Genomic DNA, 15602 nt, shown 5'->3' with positions numbered 1-15602 from the left:
GTCAATATATGCATCCAATAAAACAAACCCTCCCACGGTGGAAACAAAAAACAAAAGAGAAAAAGAAAAAGGAGTCCGGGACCGCCCATGGTCACCATTGACCTATAGAGTCCACTCCCCCTCTCCCCTACACTCAACGCCATCCAGCCCCTGAAAGAGTACCGCACATGATACCCAAGAGTTGTACACCCCCCCCCGCCCCCCCCCCAGTCTCCACCTTCTCCCATCCACTACCTCTTGTAAAACCCCTCCCCCCCAACCTCAGTTCTTTGCCCCCCAATTTTCCACCCCGGCTAGACCACTCGGACCCTGTTCTGCCAGGCTCCGATGGCCGCAGCCCCTCCCCCCCCACCTCACTCCCGTTCTCTGGCCGGCTTAAACCAGCCAGTGTGGAGGCCCCTCCCCTGGTCCCTTTCCCGGCCCTAGGAAAGCCCAGAAATCCCCTTTTAGCACACAAACCCCACATATCCATCTACACCACAAAGAGCCCTCATTTCGAGTGAAAGTCCCATCACTTCCCTTGTCCAAAGATATACAACATTGGCTCCTTTAGCCCATACACCCGCACGCAGTGAAACAAAAAAGAAGAAAATACAGTCATGAGGTTACATCGGCACATGGCCATTTCTCAATTTGTCAGTTCTGCCACAGTCCTTCTGCCTTCACAAACTCCTCCGCTGCTTCCGCCGTTCCAAAATAAAAGTCCCTCAGCTTGTAAGTGACCCTCAGCTTCGCTGGATATACGATGCTGCACTGCACCTTGCTAATGTACAGTGCCCTCTTCACCCGGTTGAAGGCAGCCCGCCTCCTCGCCAGCTCCACCGTAAAGTCTTGGTATACACGTATACCAGCTCCAGCCCACTGCACCACCCGCTTCTGCTTGGCCCAGCTCAGGACCTTCTCTTTCACACTGTACCTACGGAAGCACAGAGTCACTACCCTTGGCGGCTCACTCGCCTTTGGTATAGGCCTCCACGACCGATGAGCCCGATCCAGTTCATATCGGGAGGGATCCACCCCCTCCCCCAATAGTTTTGCCAGCATCGCAGCAAAATACTCAGTCGGCTTTGGTCCTTCAACTCCTTCGGGCAGCCCCACAATCCTCAAATTCCGTCGCATGGATCTGTTTTCCAGGTCTTCCATTTTTCCTCGCAGGTCCATCACCTTCCGCATCTCCTGCCCCATCAAGGAAAGTTGATCACCGTGCTGCAATAACGTCGCCTCCACTTCCTTCAGTGCCTCGCCTTGCTCTTGCACCTCCGCCACCGCCGTCATCACCGGGGAAATCGCCTCCTCCACCAGCACACTCAAAACCTCTCTCACCTCCTTCCGCATTGTCTCCATGTATTTTGTAAACTGCCTTTCGAATTCCGCAGCCATCACCGTAGTTATTTCTTCAGCCGTAAGCAATGCGGCCTCCACTGGTGCTCCAGCCTCCATTTTCTTTAGAACAAAGAACAAAGAAATGTACAGCACAGGAACAGGCCCTTCGGCCCTCCAAGCCCGTGCCGACCATGCTGCCCGACTAAACTACAATCTTCTACACTTCCTGGGTCAAAGAACAAAGAAATGTACAGCACAGGAACAGGCCCTTCGGCCCTCCAAGCCCGTGCCGACCATGCTGCCCGACTAAACTACAATCTTCTACACTTCCTGGGTCCGTATCCTTCTATTCCCATCCTATTCATATATTTGTCAAGATGCCCCTTAAATGTCCCTATCGTCCCTGCTTCCACTACCTCCTCCGGTAGCGAGTTCCAGGCACCCACTACCCTCTGCGTAAAAAAACTTGCCTCGTATATCTACTCTAAACCTTGCCCCTCTCACCTTAAACCTATGCCCCCTAGTAATTGACCCCTCTACCCTGGGGAAAAGCCTCTGACTATCCACTCTGTCTATGCCCCTCATAATTTTGTATACCTCTATCAGGTCTCCCCTCAACCTCCTTCGTTCCAGTGAGAACAAACCGAGTTTATTCAACCGCTCCTCATAGCTAATGCCCTCCATACCAGGCAACATTCTGGTAAATCTCTTCTGCACCGTCTCTAAAGCCTCCACATCCTTCTGGTAGTGTGGCGACCAGAATTGAACACTATACTCCAAGTGTGGCCTAACTAAGGTTCTATACAGCTGCAACATGACTTGCCAATTCTTATACTCAGTGCCCCGGCCAATGAAGGCAAGCATGCCGTATGCCTTCTTGACTACCTTCTCCACCTGTGTTGCCCCTTTCAATGACCTGTGGACCTGTACTCCTAGATCTCTTTGACTTTCAATACTCTTGAGGGTTCTACCATTCACTGTATATTCCCTACCTGCATTAGACCTTCCAAAATGCATTACCTCACATTTGTCCGGATTAAACTCCATCTGCCATCTCTCCGCCCAAGTCTCCAGACAATCTAAATCCTGCTGTATCCTCCGACAGTCCTCATCGCTATCCGCAATTCCACCAACCTTTGTGTTGTCTGCAAACTTACTAATCAGACCAGTTACATTTTCCTCCAAATCATTTATATATACTACAAAGAGCAAAGGCCCCAGCACTGATCCCTGTGGAACACCACTGGTCACAGCCCTCCAATTAGAAAAGCATCCCTCCATTGCTACTCTCTGCCTTCTATGGCCTAGCCAGTTCTGTATCCACCTTGCCAGCTCACCCCTGATCCCGTGTGACTTCACCTTTTGTACTAGTCTACCATGAGGGACCTTGTCAAAGGCCTTACTGAAGTCCATATAGACAACACGGTGACCTTTCCACTCCCTGACGGACTTTCTGCTGCTTTTTTCACGGCCGTTTGTTTGCTGGTCTTAGCCATTTCCCTTCTCTGTGCTGTCTCCCGACTTTTACCCCCGACAATGCTGTTCCCGAACGGGGGCCCTCCAACGCGCGGCTGCCTCCCGCCCGCCGTCACCGGAAGTCCCTCACGGACCCTGTTTGGTCCTCATTTATTGTCCCTGGCACACAGTCCTCCATATGTCTCGCCAGCGCCTTAGCCGATAACTTCGCATCCACGTTCTACAGTGGTATCAGACGAATATTGTGCACAATTCTGGTTGCCACACTACCGGAAGGATGTGGAGGCTTTGGAGAGGGTGCAGGGGAGATTTACCAGGGTGTTGCCTGGTCTTGAGCGTGTTAGCTATGTGGAGAGTCTGAATAGACTCATGCTGTTTTCGTTAGAGCAACGGAGGTTGAGGGGCGGCCTGATGAGGGTCTACAAGATTGTGGTGGGCATGGATGGAGTGGATGGGCAGGCACTCTTTCCCAGGGTTGAGGGGTCGGTCACTAGGCGGCAAAGTTTACAGGAGATGTGCGAGGCAGGTTTTTTACACCGAGGGTGGTGAGTGTCTGGAATGCGCTGCAAGGGGATGTTGTGGAAGCAGATACATTAACGGCGTTCAAAAGGCATCTCGACGAATACATGGATAGGATGGATATGGAGGGATACGGCACTAGGAAATGCTGAGGGTTTTAGCCAAGGGTGGTATCAGGCTTGGAGGGCCAAAGGGTCTGTTCCTGTGCTATATTGTTCTTTGATACGATACACACCCCCCTGGGTCTTTATCCTGCTTCAAAATAAGTGAAATTGATGCCTGTTCCAATATGGGCAGAAGCTACCCCTTGCCAACCGACTTGTTGAACATCTCCACTAGAAGGACCTCAGTTCTGTTTTTATAAAACTCCACTGGGAACCAGCCCGGACCCAGAGCCTTCCCAGACTGCATCAAACCAACTCATCACATTAATTCCCCCAGCCCAATCGGAGCACCCAACCCCTCCCTCCTTCACCACCGGAAAATCCAGGCCACCCAAAGGCCACCACCCGAGTCTCTCCCCCGGGGATTCTGACCTGCATAGTCCACAGCAGAAGGCCTCAAATACCCCATTCACCTTCCCTGACTCCGTGACCACCCTAGCCTCTCAAATTCTTCATCCGCCCAATCTCCCTTGCCGCCACCTGCCGCCTCAACTGGTGCGCAAGGAACCTGCTGGCCTTCTCATTCTCGTATAGTGCCCCCATGGCCTGACGCAACTGCTCCACAGCCTTCCCATTACCATAAGCGTGAACTCCATCTTGAGCTTCTTCCTCTGCTTCAATCCTCCACAGGGGCCGCCGATACCTCTGATCCACTGCTAGATTGACCTTCACCAACCTCTGCCTTTCTAACCATTCCACCTTATCCCTATGTGCCTGGATCGAAATAAACCCCCTCCTAATTCCACCGTCAGCGCCTCCCACAGCATGGAGGCTGAGACTTCCTCGCTTTGATTGAGCTGAACATAAGTGCATATAGCCGCCCCTATCTTTTGACAAATCTCCTTTATCAGCCAGCAACCCCACATCCAGCCTCCACTGCGGTCACTGGGAGCCCCTTCTCAATGCACAGGTCCACAAGATGCGGCGCATGATTTGACACCATGATCACCGAGTACTCTGTCCCAACCAATACACCCAACATGCCTGAGAAATGAACGACAATTCCTGAAATGAACGACTGATCCAATCTAGGATCAAGAACAGTATTAAAATCCACCCCCCACCATCAAACGGTGCGTATCAAGGTCTGAAACTTCGCCAGCACTCTGTTCGTAAAATCTTCATCATCCCAGTTGGGGACATAGATGTTCACGAACACCATGGGTGCAGCCTCCCACTCCCCATCACATATTCTCTCCCCCCCCCCCCCCCCAATCACATACTATGATGCCTGCTGAAAAAGCCACCCTCTCACTAATCAGCATCTCAACCTCCTCTTCTTCATATCTAACCCTGAATAAAACGCCTGCTCCCATCCACCCTTTCCTCAAACTCGCCTGATCCGCAATGCTCAAATGCATCTTTTAAAGAACAAAGAAAAGTACAGCACAGGAACAGGCCCTTCGGCCCTCCAAGCCTGCACCGACCATGCTGCCCGTCTAAAGTAAAATCTACACTTTCTGGGTCCGTATCCCTCTATTCCCATCTTATTCATGTAAATAAACATATTTGCGTAAACAAACACCATATCTAACATTAAGCTGTTTAAGTGAGCGAAAACACAGGACCTTTTGATTGGCCCATTCAGTCCCCTGACATTCCAAGAGACCACCCCCACAACCAACCAAGTGCTCCAAAACAACACATTCAAAGTCAGCAACTCACCCCTTCCCAATCCCAACCACAAACATCCCCACCTCCCCAGGCCCCATCCCCACCCAAGCCACAAACCAAGAAAACCAACCCAACCCCTGCACCCATCAGGGTCCTTTCCCCCCCCCCCGAAAAAAAAACCTAGCATTCTGCAAGCAGGATGATCCCCACCGGAGGCAAAAGACCAACTTCCCCAGTACCAACCCCACGCTCCGCCAAGCCCCACACACTCTCTCTCAACCTTGGTTTATTTTTATCGCACCCTTGCATTGATTATGTGCCAGATCTGTTACTCTTAATATGAAGGATCCAAATGCCTGATTTACCAGCATTCTAATCAAGCAGTGACATGATGTGTGCGAAAGCAGCTTGTTAGTTTTCATGCTTCCTGATTCACTTCATCTCTTTTTAATTCTCCTCAGCTTTAGCAACCTGCCCACCAGCTTTCTCAAATTTTTAACTCAATAAAAAAAGGACCTACAGAAATAACTTTGTAAAATTGGAAAGTGCTGAGCAAAGGCTACGGATATGCATTTGAGTTTTCTTCCCCCATCACCTGGACACCAAGGCGATCATCTGTTTTCAGAAATAAAAGTGCAACTGCCGAGGGCAATTATCTCCGCCAGAATGGGCTTTTTCAATAAATAGAAAACATCACTTGGTCATTCATCTCTCCTCTGTCGATCGTGTTAGGAACTAGGCACAGGCTCAATGCTCTCAACATTAAATAATAATTTGGAGCCTAGGTTTTTTTCCACTTTCAGCATCTGTTGTGCTGCCATGCTGAGTGTTAGTCTTTGATGTGTGATTTAGATGGCTGTTTGCTATTTTTGCCACCGTGGCAATAAGAATCCAAGTGTTTTGTTTTCCATGTGTAATGTACTGGCAGAGCTTATTAATTTCAACTGTATTTTATCTTTTTTTTGCCTCTGTTCGTTTTTTGTGGTTTCATGATTAATGGAATCAAAAAACCCCTTCAGTTTGCTGCGTTGTCCATTTTCCCATAATGTAAACTGTGTAGTTCCCTTCTTTAGATTGTACTGCATTATGTCAGAGGTCAGAGCATGTGGCCGATAACTATAACCTATGCCATTTGTTCAATTTCTTCCCCATCCCCCTTTTCTGCAGATGCTTGATGCTTGATGGGACGTGCTGGCAGCTTCCTGGTGCATCGATATATTAGTCCATTCTCTTGACTATGTGGAAATGCAACTATGGAAAGCAGTGTAGCAGACTATCCAATTACCAGAATCAGTAATTAATGACCATCAGGATAGGAAACCCTTGTTAATATTTAAATCCAGGACATTGAGATCAGCAGACGCATCAAATCTGGCGCCTTCTGCTCCAGCCTTATGTTGTATTAAATGAGCAGTGTCATTATCTGCAAGTCTTTCAGCGGAGCTGCCAATTATAAAGCTAATGTTATAAAGCTGGTTTGATAGCTCAAAATCTTCAAAGTTTTGCATTGATGCCCAAAGAAAACAACATATAAAGAAGACATCCTACAGTGACAGATAATTTAGTCCATTCAACTAATTATATTTATTTTCTCACCAGTATCTCCTGAGGATACAGGAAGGTGTTTGAGGAGTACACGCGGGTTATTAGCCAGCGGTATCCCGACATCCGTATTGAAGGAGAAAATTACCTTCCACAACCTATCTACAGGTAATTTCTGTTTTATGTTTTTTTAAAATATGGATTAAGTTCTTTTGTTTGGAAAAGTGACTTCCCTTTCTCCAATGTCGACTGTGGTAGCTGTATCCCTGGATGGTGAGGGGCAAGTGCTATCCCCTTTGAGAGATAGCTGACTGGTGACGATTTAACTTGAGGGTCATCACATCTGAGACTAGGGCAAGGTTGAGAAGGCGAGGCCTTCATCGATCACGTCAGCCAATATGGGAATTGAACCCACGCTGTTGGTGTCACTCCACATCACGCACCGGCCATCCAGCCAACTGTTCAAGTATACACTCAGCATTGCAAGTATATTTAGTTTCTTTTTATATGAACACATGAATTTGTCTTTTGAGACATTGGCGTGATCAACTGGCCGCGTCCCGCCTGAATGGGGGCGTGGCCTGCAGATGCCAGGAGAGGCTTTCCGATGTTCATTGCACCCATGTCTCGCACGGCTAAATGGGTGTGAGAACCCACTGCTAAGGTGCTTGGGTGGCACTGCCAAAGGTCAGGGCCTGAAGGGGGCCATGCTCATGAAAGGAGGGATGAAGGGCCTCTGGAAGGTGGGGACCTGTTAGGAGGGGCCCGAAAGGGGCATGTGAAGGCATTAAAAGGGGGTCCCTCAGAGGAGTGTCCTCCCTTGGAGGGGATGTGGGATAATGCCTATGTGTGTGTGTGGGGTGTGGGGGACTCTCAAATTCACTTAGAGATCAGGGCACCCTTTCAAAATGGTGGCCTGATCACCGAGCAGCTGGTCTGGCAGCGAGTTCAGCTCCCCAGTGATGGAAAAAGTTGTCTAGCCCGGAGAGAAACTCCCAGGGCCCGTTAGATAGCAGTGGGGAACTCGCCGACAGCCGGGAAGAAACTCCCAGCTAAACCCACCTGAAATGACACGCAGAAACTTTTCCATTAAATCACACCCATTAATTCAGGGATATCTGTTAAGTGTTTGGATTATAATTTTACTAACTGTTTGAAGTGGAAGGTAATTGCCTCAGAAAATAAGTTTTGCCATTTAGTCAGACTGCAAAAAAAAAAAAAAAAAAAAAAAAAGTGGCTCTATAATGAAAACAAGGGTGACAGAGCATAAAATCTGCGGAAGGATTTTGACTGGCTGGGCCACTTGGTAAAGGCCTGGCTAATCTAACTGACTGATCAAAGAAATGTTTTGAATGTTGGTTTGAATCAAATTACCAAGAGGAACTTTTGAAACGATCATGTTCTTAGGGTGATAAATTTACTAAATGGTTTTTGTTAAAAAGGCGAAGATTTAGTGTCAAAAGAGTGAAATTTCCTGAGGCTATGCTTCGGCTTTGCCATTCACTGCCCAAACCCAGAGCAATGTGTTCATTTATAGTTACTGTCATGATAAACGTGCAGGGAAATGCAACCAGAGAGATTCTAGGTGTGAAGCTGCAACTGTAATAAATGGCTCATTGGAAATTTGCAAAAATACTAAATGCGATAAATGTCAAACATTACTTTCTAATGTAAGCCAGGAGTGTAAACCTGAGGACATATAAATTTAGTGGAGAGGAGATTTTAAATTCGTATGAAGAACGTTTTCGTTCAAAGTTGGCTAAATGCTTGAAATGTGGCACGCAGGATAGCAGAGACCGAAACGTAAAGATGTCCAAAATGCAGCCGGATGCTATATGGACAGAGTTGTGGGAAACAAAATGAAGCCTTGTCTTGGGATGTTGGAAGGCATTTCGTAGCCATTTTATTTGAAAAGGCAGTCACTTTCATGTTAGCAACCATCATAGCCAAATTCACACAGTAAGGTCATTCTAAATTTAGAGTACCCAATTATTTATTTTCCAAATTAAGGGGCAATTTAGCATGGCCAATCCACCTAACCTGCACATCTTTGGGTTGTGGGGGTGAAACCCACACAGACACGGGGAGAATGTGCATACTCCGCACAGACAGTGACCCGGGGCTGGGATTGAACCAGAGTCCTCAGTGCCATATGCAGCAGTGCTAACCACTGCGCCACTGTGCTGCCCTTCAAATAGCAAAGTTAAATAAATAATAAATTTCTTATTGCTACGGGATATTGTTGGCCAAGATACTGAGAACTGCTTCTTTGAATAGTGCCATGGGATCTTTTATGTCTAACCATTCAAGCAGATGGGATCTCTATACAATGCCTTGCCCTAAAGATAAAGCAGTGCAAATGCAGTATTGCTGTATTATTACTGTAGTGCCAACTTGGATAATGTTCTCAAGCCCAAAGTACGGATTAAACTCAGAACTTTGACTCCAAAATGAGGGTACTATCGCTGAGTCAAACTAGTGGTTGATGAGTGATGATTTGTTCCTCAATTTTTCATGGAATGTCTTATTAATCCAGTAGTTCAATGAACTGGCCGATGAGAAGCGTTGACTGTGCTCCAGCCGTCACTTGCAGCCTGTTTTTTTTCTTTTCTGATGGCTTAGCATTGATGTGACAGAGCACAGTATAGAAAGCAAGACCATGTAAATAACATGCAGCAAAGCATTTCACGTCAACTGTTTTGTATTTTCTTATTTACAGACACGTAGCATCCTTTCTATCAGTCTTCAAGCTGGTCTTAATAGGACTAATTATAGTTGGTAAAGACCCCTTTCCTAGTTTGGGCATGGAAGCACCTGGCATCTGGCACTGGAGTCAGCAGAACAAGGTAAAAGTAGTAGCAGAAAAAAACTGCTACACGTAGAAAATTTCTCCTCAAATGTAACGTTTAAAAACAATTTGGGCATCAGAATGTAAGTTGTGCTTGTATTGAAAAATACTCTACTTGTGCAACACGACTCGTCTGGATTGTTTAAGGAGACTTAACTAGGGTATTTTAAAAAAATTCCCAAATCATTCTTTTCATTGAGTTTTCATGCCAGGGGCAAACCGTGACTGGGGCGGTGGTGGTGTAATGGTATTGTCACTGGACTGGCAATCCAGAGATCAGGGGACCCAGATTTGAATTTGAATTCAATAAAATAAATCTGTGTCAAATAAATGTGTCCATGAAACCATCATCGATTGTTGTAAAAACCCATCTGGTTCACTCATCTCCTTTAGGGAAGGGAGCCTGTGTCCTTTCCTGGCCTTGCCTACATGTGACTCCAGATCCATCGCAATGTGATTGACTCTTGAATGCCCTCTGAAATGAACTAGGAAGCCACTCCGTTAAAGGGCAATTAGGGATGGACACCCACATCCCACGAATGAATTAAAAAAAAAAATAGAGATACAAATGTCCCTCTTGAGCCATTTGGTTGGAGGCACATGCCCACAGAAGCATAACTTAGACTGGTAACTCAGCAATTAACTTAGACTGGTAACTCAGCAGTTTACAGGATTGTGGATTCTACATGTTGTGCAACATGTTAGTTTTAGCATTTGAGAAGTAACTTTTGGTTACTCTTGCTCAATCTGCAAATAGCATTTGTGTTCATCTACTAACAAATCATTTACAAATTTCCTGTTACAGGTTATTGACTGGAAATTTGTTAAATTGCTACTCTAAGTCACTGAAACGATTCTTGTGGTATTGAGGTAGAAACTTAGAAAATTTACAGCACAGAAGGAGGCTGTTTGGCCCATCAACTCTGTGCCAGCCAAAAGCAAGTTGCCCAGCCTAATCCCAAACTTTGGGTTATAGCATCTGAAGTTCAAATCAACGTATTTTTAAAAATATGAGAGTTTCCGCCCTGACCACTTTCAGGTTATGACTGTGGAGCATGTTGGAATACTCTACACCTGTCTGGATGAGTGCAGCTCCAACAGCACTCGAGGTTCGACGTCCATCCACCTGATTGGCACTCTATTCAGATGCATTTGTTCCCTCCACCACTGACGCACACTGGCAGCAGTGTGCAACATCTACAAGTTGCACTGTAGGAACTCACCAAGGCTCCTTGGACAACAGCTTCCAAGCCGTCTAGAAGGACAAGGGTAGCATGGGAACACCACCACCTGGAAGTTCTCCTCCAAGTCACCCGCTGTCTTGATTTGGAAATGTATTTCTGTTTCTCCACTGTTGCTGGGTCAAAATCGTGGAACTCCCTCCCTAATGTGGGTGTACCTACACCCCATGGACTGCAGTGGGTGAAGAAGGCCTGCCACTTTAAAGGTAATTGGGGATTGACAATAAATGCTGGCTTAGACCGCGATGTCCACATCTCGTAAATGAGTAAAACATTTCCTTGCCGTAGCTGCTGCAAATTTGAGATCTTTTCCTGCCACAATCAGCGGATAATGGTAGGGCCACATGCATGGACATTCCTCCTTAAAAACCAGAGAAGACAGTCTGGTTTGTGTTGTAGAAGCAGAACAACACTCAACTAAACTTTTACTACTGTTGCCTACCACCGCCTGCTTTCCAGGCTTGAACAAAATGGACCGCTTCAGGCGAGGGGGCATGTAATTATTTATGTGAATAAGTATTTTTGATGGAACTTAAATATTTAAGGATATTAGACATTTGGGTCAGGACCTCTTGACAGAACATTTTTTTAAAACTTAGAGTATCCAATTCTCTCATTTAGCGAGGCCAAATCACCTACCCGGCACACCTTTTTTGGGTTGTGGTGGTGAGACCCATGCAGACACAGGGAGAATGTGCAAACTCCACAGAGATAATGACCTGGGCTCGACAGAACATATGGAGTTCTTCCCGTAAAACCTTATCGTTCTGAACTTTTTCATATGTGGGATGCTTTTGTGCCAAGATTTCTCTCTGATTTTAATGCATTTACATGATCAAAACATGACCCTGTCAACTTTTGAGTTTCTTTCCAAATCTTTTCTTTCTTCCTTCCACCATGCTTACTAGCTCTGAAGGTGCTGGCCAATGTTAGGACACAGTTACAGCAGAAATCATTATTCCTTTAAAAAATATATATATATTTTATTAAAGTTTTCAAACACAATTTTTTCCCTTACGAGTCAACAAAAATGGTAACATGATAACTGCTATATAACATTGTTTAACTAACATAGTAAACTAACCAAATAACACGAAGTAATGCTCCCCCCCTCCCCCTCTAAAAACACAAACAAGTCCCCCCCCCCCCCCCCCCGGGTTGCTGCTGCTGGCCATCTATCTTCCCCCTAACGTTCCGCTAGGTAGTCGAGGAACGGTTGCCACCGTCTGGTGAACCCTTGAGCCGATCCTCTCAGCGCAAACTTCATCCGCTCTAGTTTTATGAACCCCGCCATATCGTTTATCCAGGCCTCCAGTCCGGGGGGTTTCGCCTCCTTCCACAATGGTACAATCCTATGCCGGGCTACTAGGGACGCAAAGGCCACAACATCGGCCTCTTTCGCCTCCTGCACTCCCGGCTCATCCGCTACTCCAAATATAGCTAACCCCCAGCCTGGCTTGACCCGGACCTTCACCACCTTCGAGACCACTCCCGTCACTCCCCTCCAATACCCCTCCAGTGCCGGACACAACCAAAACATATGTGTCTGGTTCGCCGGGCTTCCCCCGCACCTCCCACACTTGTCCTCCACTCCGAAGAACCTGCTCAACCTTGCTCCCGTTATGTGTGCTCTATGCAGCACCTTAAATTGGATCAGGCTAAGCCTGGCACACGAGGAAGAGGAATTTACCCTGCTAGGGCATCAGCCCACAAACCCTCCTCAATCTCCTCCCCGAGCTCTTCTTCCCATTTTCCCTTCAGTTCGTCCCCCTCTTCTCTCATCTCCCGATATATCGGTATATCTCTGACACTTTGCCCTCCCCGACCCACACCCCCGAAAGCACCCTGTCCTGGATCCCTTGTGTCGGGAGCAGCGGAAATTCCCTCACCAGTTGCCTCGTGAACGCTCTCACCTGCATATATCTAAAGAAATTTCCCTGGGGCAGCTCATACTTTTCCTCAAGCGCTCCCAAGCTCACAAACGTCCCATCTATAAATAAGTCTTCCACTCTCCTGATTCCTGCCACCCGGTGCCAGCTCTGGAATCCTCCGTCCAGCCTCCCTGGGGCAAACCTATGGTTGTTCCTGATCGGAGACCACACCGAGGCTCCCAGCACACCCCTCTGTCGCCTCCATTGCCCCCAGATACTTAATGTTGCCGCCGCCACTGAGTTCGTGGTAAATTATTTTGGGGAGAGCGGTAGTGGCGTCGTCACCAGCGCTTTTAAGCTCGTTCCTTTGCAGGACACCATTTCCAGCCTTTTCCACGCCGCTCCCTCTCCCTCCATCATCCACCTACGAATCATCGCCACGTTGGCGGCCCAATAGTAATCGCCCAAATTCGGCAACGCCAGTCCCCCTCTGACTCTGCTACATTGTAGGAACCCCCTCCTTACCCTCGGGGCCTTCCCTGCCCACACGAAGCTCGTGATGTTTCTATCTATTTTTTTGAAAAAGGCCTTAGTGATCAGTATAGGGAGACATTGGAACACGAATAGGAACCTCGGGAGGACCATCATCTTAATCGCCTGCACTCTGCCTGCCAGTGACAGCGGCTGCATGTCCCACCTTTTGAAATCCTCTTCCATTTGTTCCACCAGTCGAGTCAGATTGAGTCTGTGTAAGGTTCCCCAACTCATGGCTATCTGAATCCCCAGGTATCGGAAGTTTCTTTCCACTCTCCTTAGCGGTAGGCCATCTATCCCTCTACTCTGGTCCCCAGGGTGTATCACAAAAAGCTCATTCTTTCCCATCTTAAGCCTTTATCCCGAGAAATCTCCAAACTCCCTCAATATCTGCATGACCTCGGTCATCCGCCCCACTGGGTCCATCACATACAGCAGTAGGTCATCCACGTAGAGTGACACTCGGTGTTCCTCTCCCCCTCTAATCACTCCTCTCCATTTTCTGGAGTCTCTCAGCGCTATGGCCAGTGGTTCAATTGCCAGCGCGAACAGTAATGGGGACAACGGGCATCCCTGTCTTGTTCCCCTGTGTAGTCGAAAATACTCCGATCTTTGCCGATTTGTGACCACACTTGCCGTTGGGGCCCCATATAGGAGTTTAACCCAGCTGACAAACCCCTCTCCGAACCTCCTCAACACCTCCCATAGATACTCCCACTCCACCCTAGCAAATGCCTTCTCTGCATCCATTGCCGCCACTATCTCTGCCTCCCCCTCTGCTGGGGGCATCATTATCACCCCTAATAGCCGTCGCACGTTGACATTTAATTGTCTCCCCTTTACGAACCCTGTCTGGTCTTCGTGCACCACCCCCGGGACACAATCCTCTATCCTCGTTGCCAGCACCTTTGCCAGCAACTTGGCGTCCACATTTAGCAGTGAGATAGGTCTATAGGACCCGCACTGCAGCGGATCTTTATCTCGCTTCAAGATTAGCGAACTCGTCGCCTCCGACATTGTCGAGGGTAGGGTCCCCCCTTCTCTGGCCTCGTTAAAGGTCCTTACCAGCAGCGGGGCCAACAAGTCCACATATTTTCTATAGAATTCCACCGGGAACCCATCTGGTCCCGGGGCCTTCCCTGCCTGCATGTTCCCAGCCCCTTGGTAACCTCGTCCACCCCAATCGGCGCCCCCAGGCCTTCCACCTCCTGCTCCTCCACCCTCGGGAACCTTAATTGGTCCAAAAACTGCTGCATCCCCTCTTTTCCCTCTGGGGGTTGGGACCTATATAGTCTCTCGTAAAAGGTCTTAAACACCTCGTTTATCTTCCCTGCTCTCCGCACCGTGGCTCCCATTTCATCCCTAATTCCCCCTGTCTCCCTCGCCGCTGTCCTCTTTCGCAGCTGGTGGGCCAACAGGCGACTCGCCTTTTCCCCATATTTATATCTCATCCCCTGTGCCTTCCTCCACTGTGCCTCTGCCCTCCCTGTGGTCAACAGGTCGAACTCCATCTGGAGTCGTCGCCTCTCCCTGTATAGTCCTTCATCCGGGGCCTCCGCATATTTTTTATCTACCCTCAAAACCTCCCCCAGTAATCTTTCCCTTTCCTTGGCCTCTGTTTTCCCCTTGTGGGCCCTGATGGAGATCAGCTCTCCTCTGACCACCGCCTTTAGTGCTTCCCATACTACTCCCACTCGGACCTCCCTGTCGTCATTGGCCTCCAGGTACCTTTCGATACATCCCCGCACCCTTCCGCAGACTCCCTCATCCGCCAATAATCCCACATCCAGTCGCCAGAGTGGACGCTGCTCCCTCTCCTCTCCTAATTCCAGGTCCACCCAGTGTGGGGCATGATCTGAAACAGCTATAGCTGAGTACTCAGTTCCTTCCACCCTCGAAATCAGTGACCTTCCCAAAACAAAGAAATCTATCCGGGAGTACACCTTGTGGACATGGGAGAAGAAGGAGAACTCTTTGGCCATCGGCCTAACAAATCGCCACGGATCCACTCCCCCCATTTGGTCCATAAACCCCCTAAGCACCTTGGCCGCTGCCGGCCTTCTTCCGGTCCTAGATCTCGATCTATCTAACCCTGGGTCCAGCACGGTGTTGAAGTCCCCCCCCCATTATCAGGTTTCCTACCTCCAGGTCCGGGATACGTCCCAGCATCCGCTTCATAAATCCCGCATCATCCCAATTCGGGGCATATACATTAACCAACACGATCTCCATTCCCTGCAGTCTGCCACTCACCATCACATATCTGCCACCGCTGTCTGCTACAATGTTCCTAGCCTCAAATGACACCCGTTTCCCCACCAGAATGGCCACCCCTCTATTCTTTGCATCCAGCCCTGAGTGGACCACCTGTCGCACCCATCCTTTCCTTAACCTAACTTGGTCCGCCACCTTCAGGTGCGTCTCCTGAAGCATGGCCACGTCTGCCTTCAGTCCTTTTAAGTGCGCGAAC

At 48.3% G+C, this 15602-nt stretch overlaps 1 protein-coding gene across 1 annotated transcript in view; it reads left to right on the top strand.

Moving 5' to 3' along the window:
- Positions 1 to 15602, top strand: part of LOC140389589 (thioredoxin reductase-like selenoprotein T) — a 43357-nt gene that overhangs the window by 20228 nt on the left and 7527 nt on the right. Inside the window, exons 2-3 of the mRNA XM_072473848.1 lie at positions 6696 to 6806; positions 9358 to 9484. Of these exons, the coding sequence (XP_072329949.1) occupies positions 6696 to 6806; positions 9358 to 9484 (238 nt within the window). The remainder of the gene's footprint in view (positions 1 to 6695; positions 6807 to 9357; positions 9485 to 15602) is intronic.

The sequence above is a fragment of the Scyliorhinus torazame genome, chromosome 14 (assembly GCF_047496885.1).
Source record: "Scyliorhinus torazame isolate Kashiwa2021f chromosome 14, sScyTor2.1, whole genome shotgun sequence".
Classification (NCBI taxonomy): domain Eukaryota; kingdom Metazoa; phylum Chordata; class Chondrichthyes; order Carcharhiniformes; family Scyliorhinidae; genus Scyliorhinus; species Scyliorhinus torazame.
This window is presented reverse-complemented; position numbering and strand designations above follow the sequence as displayed.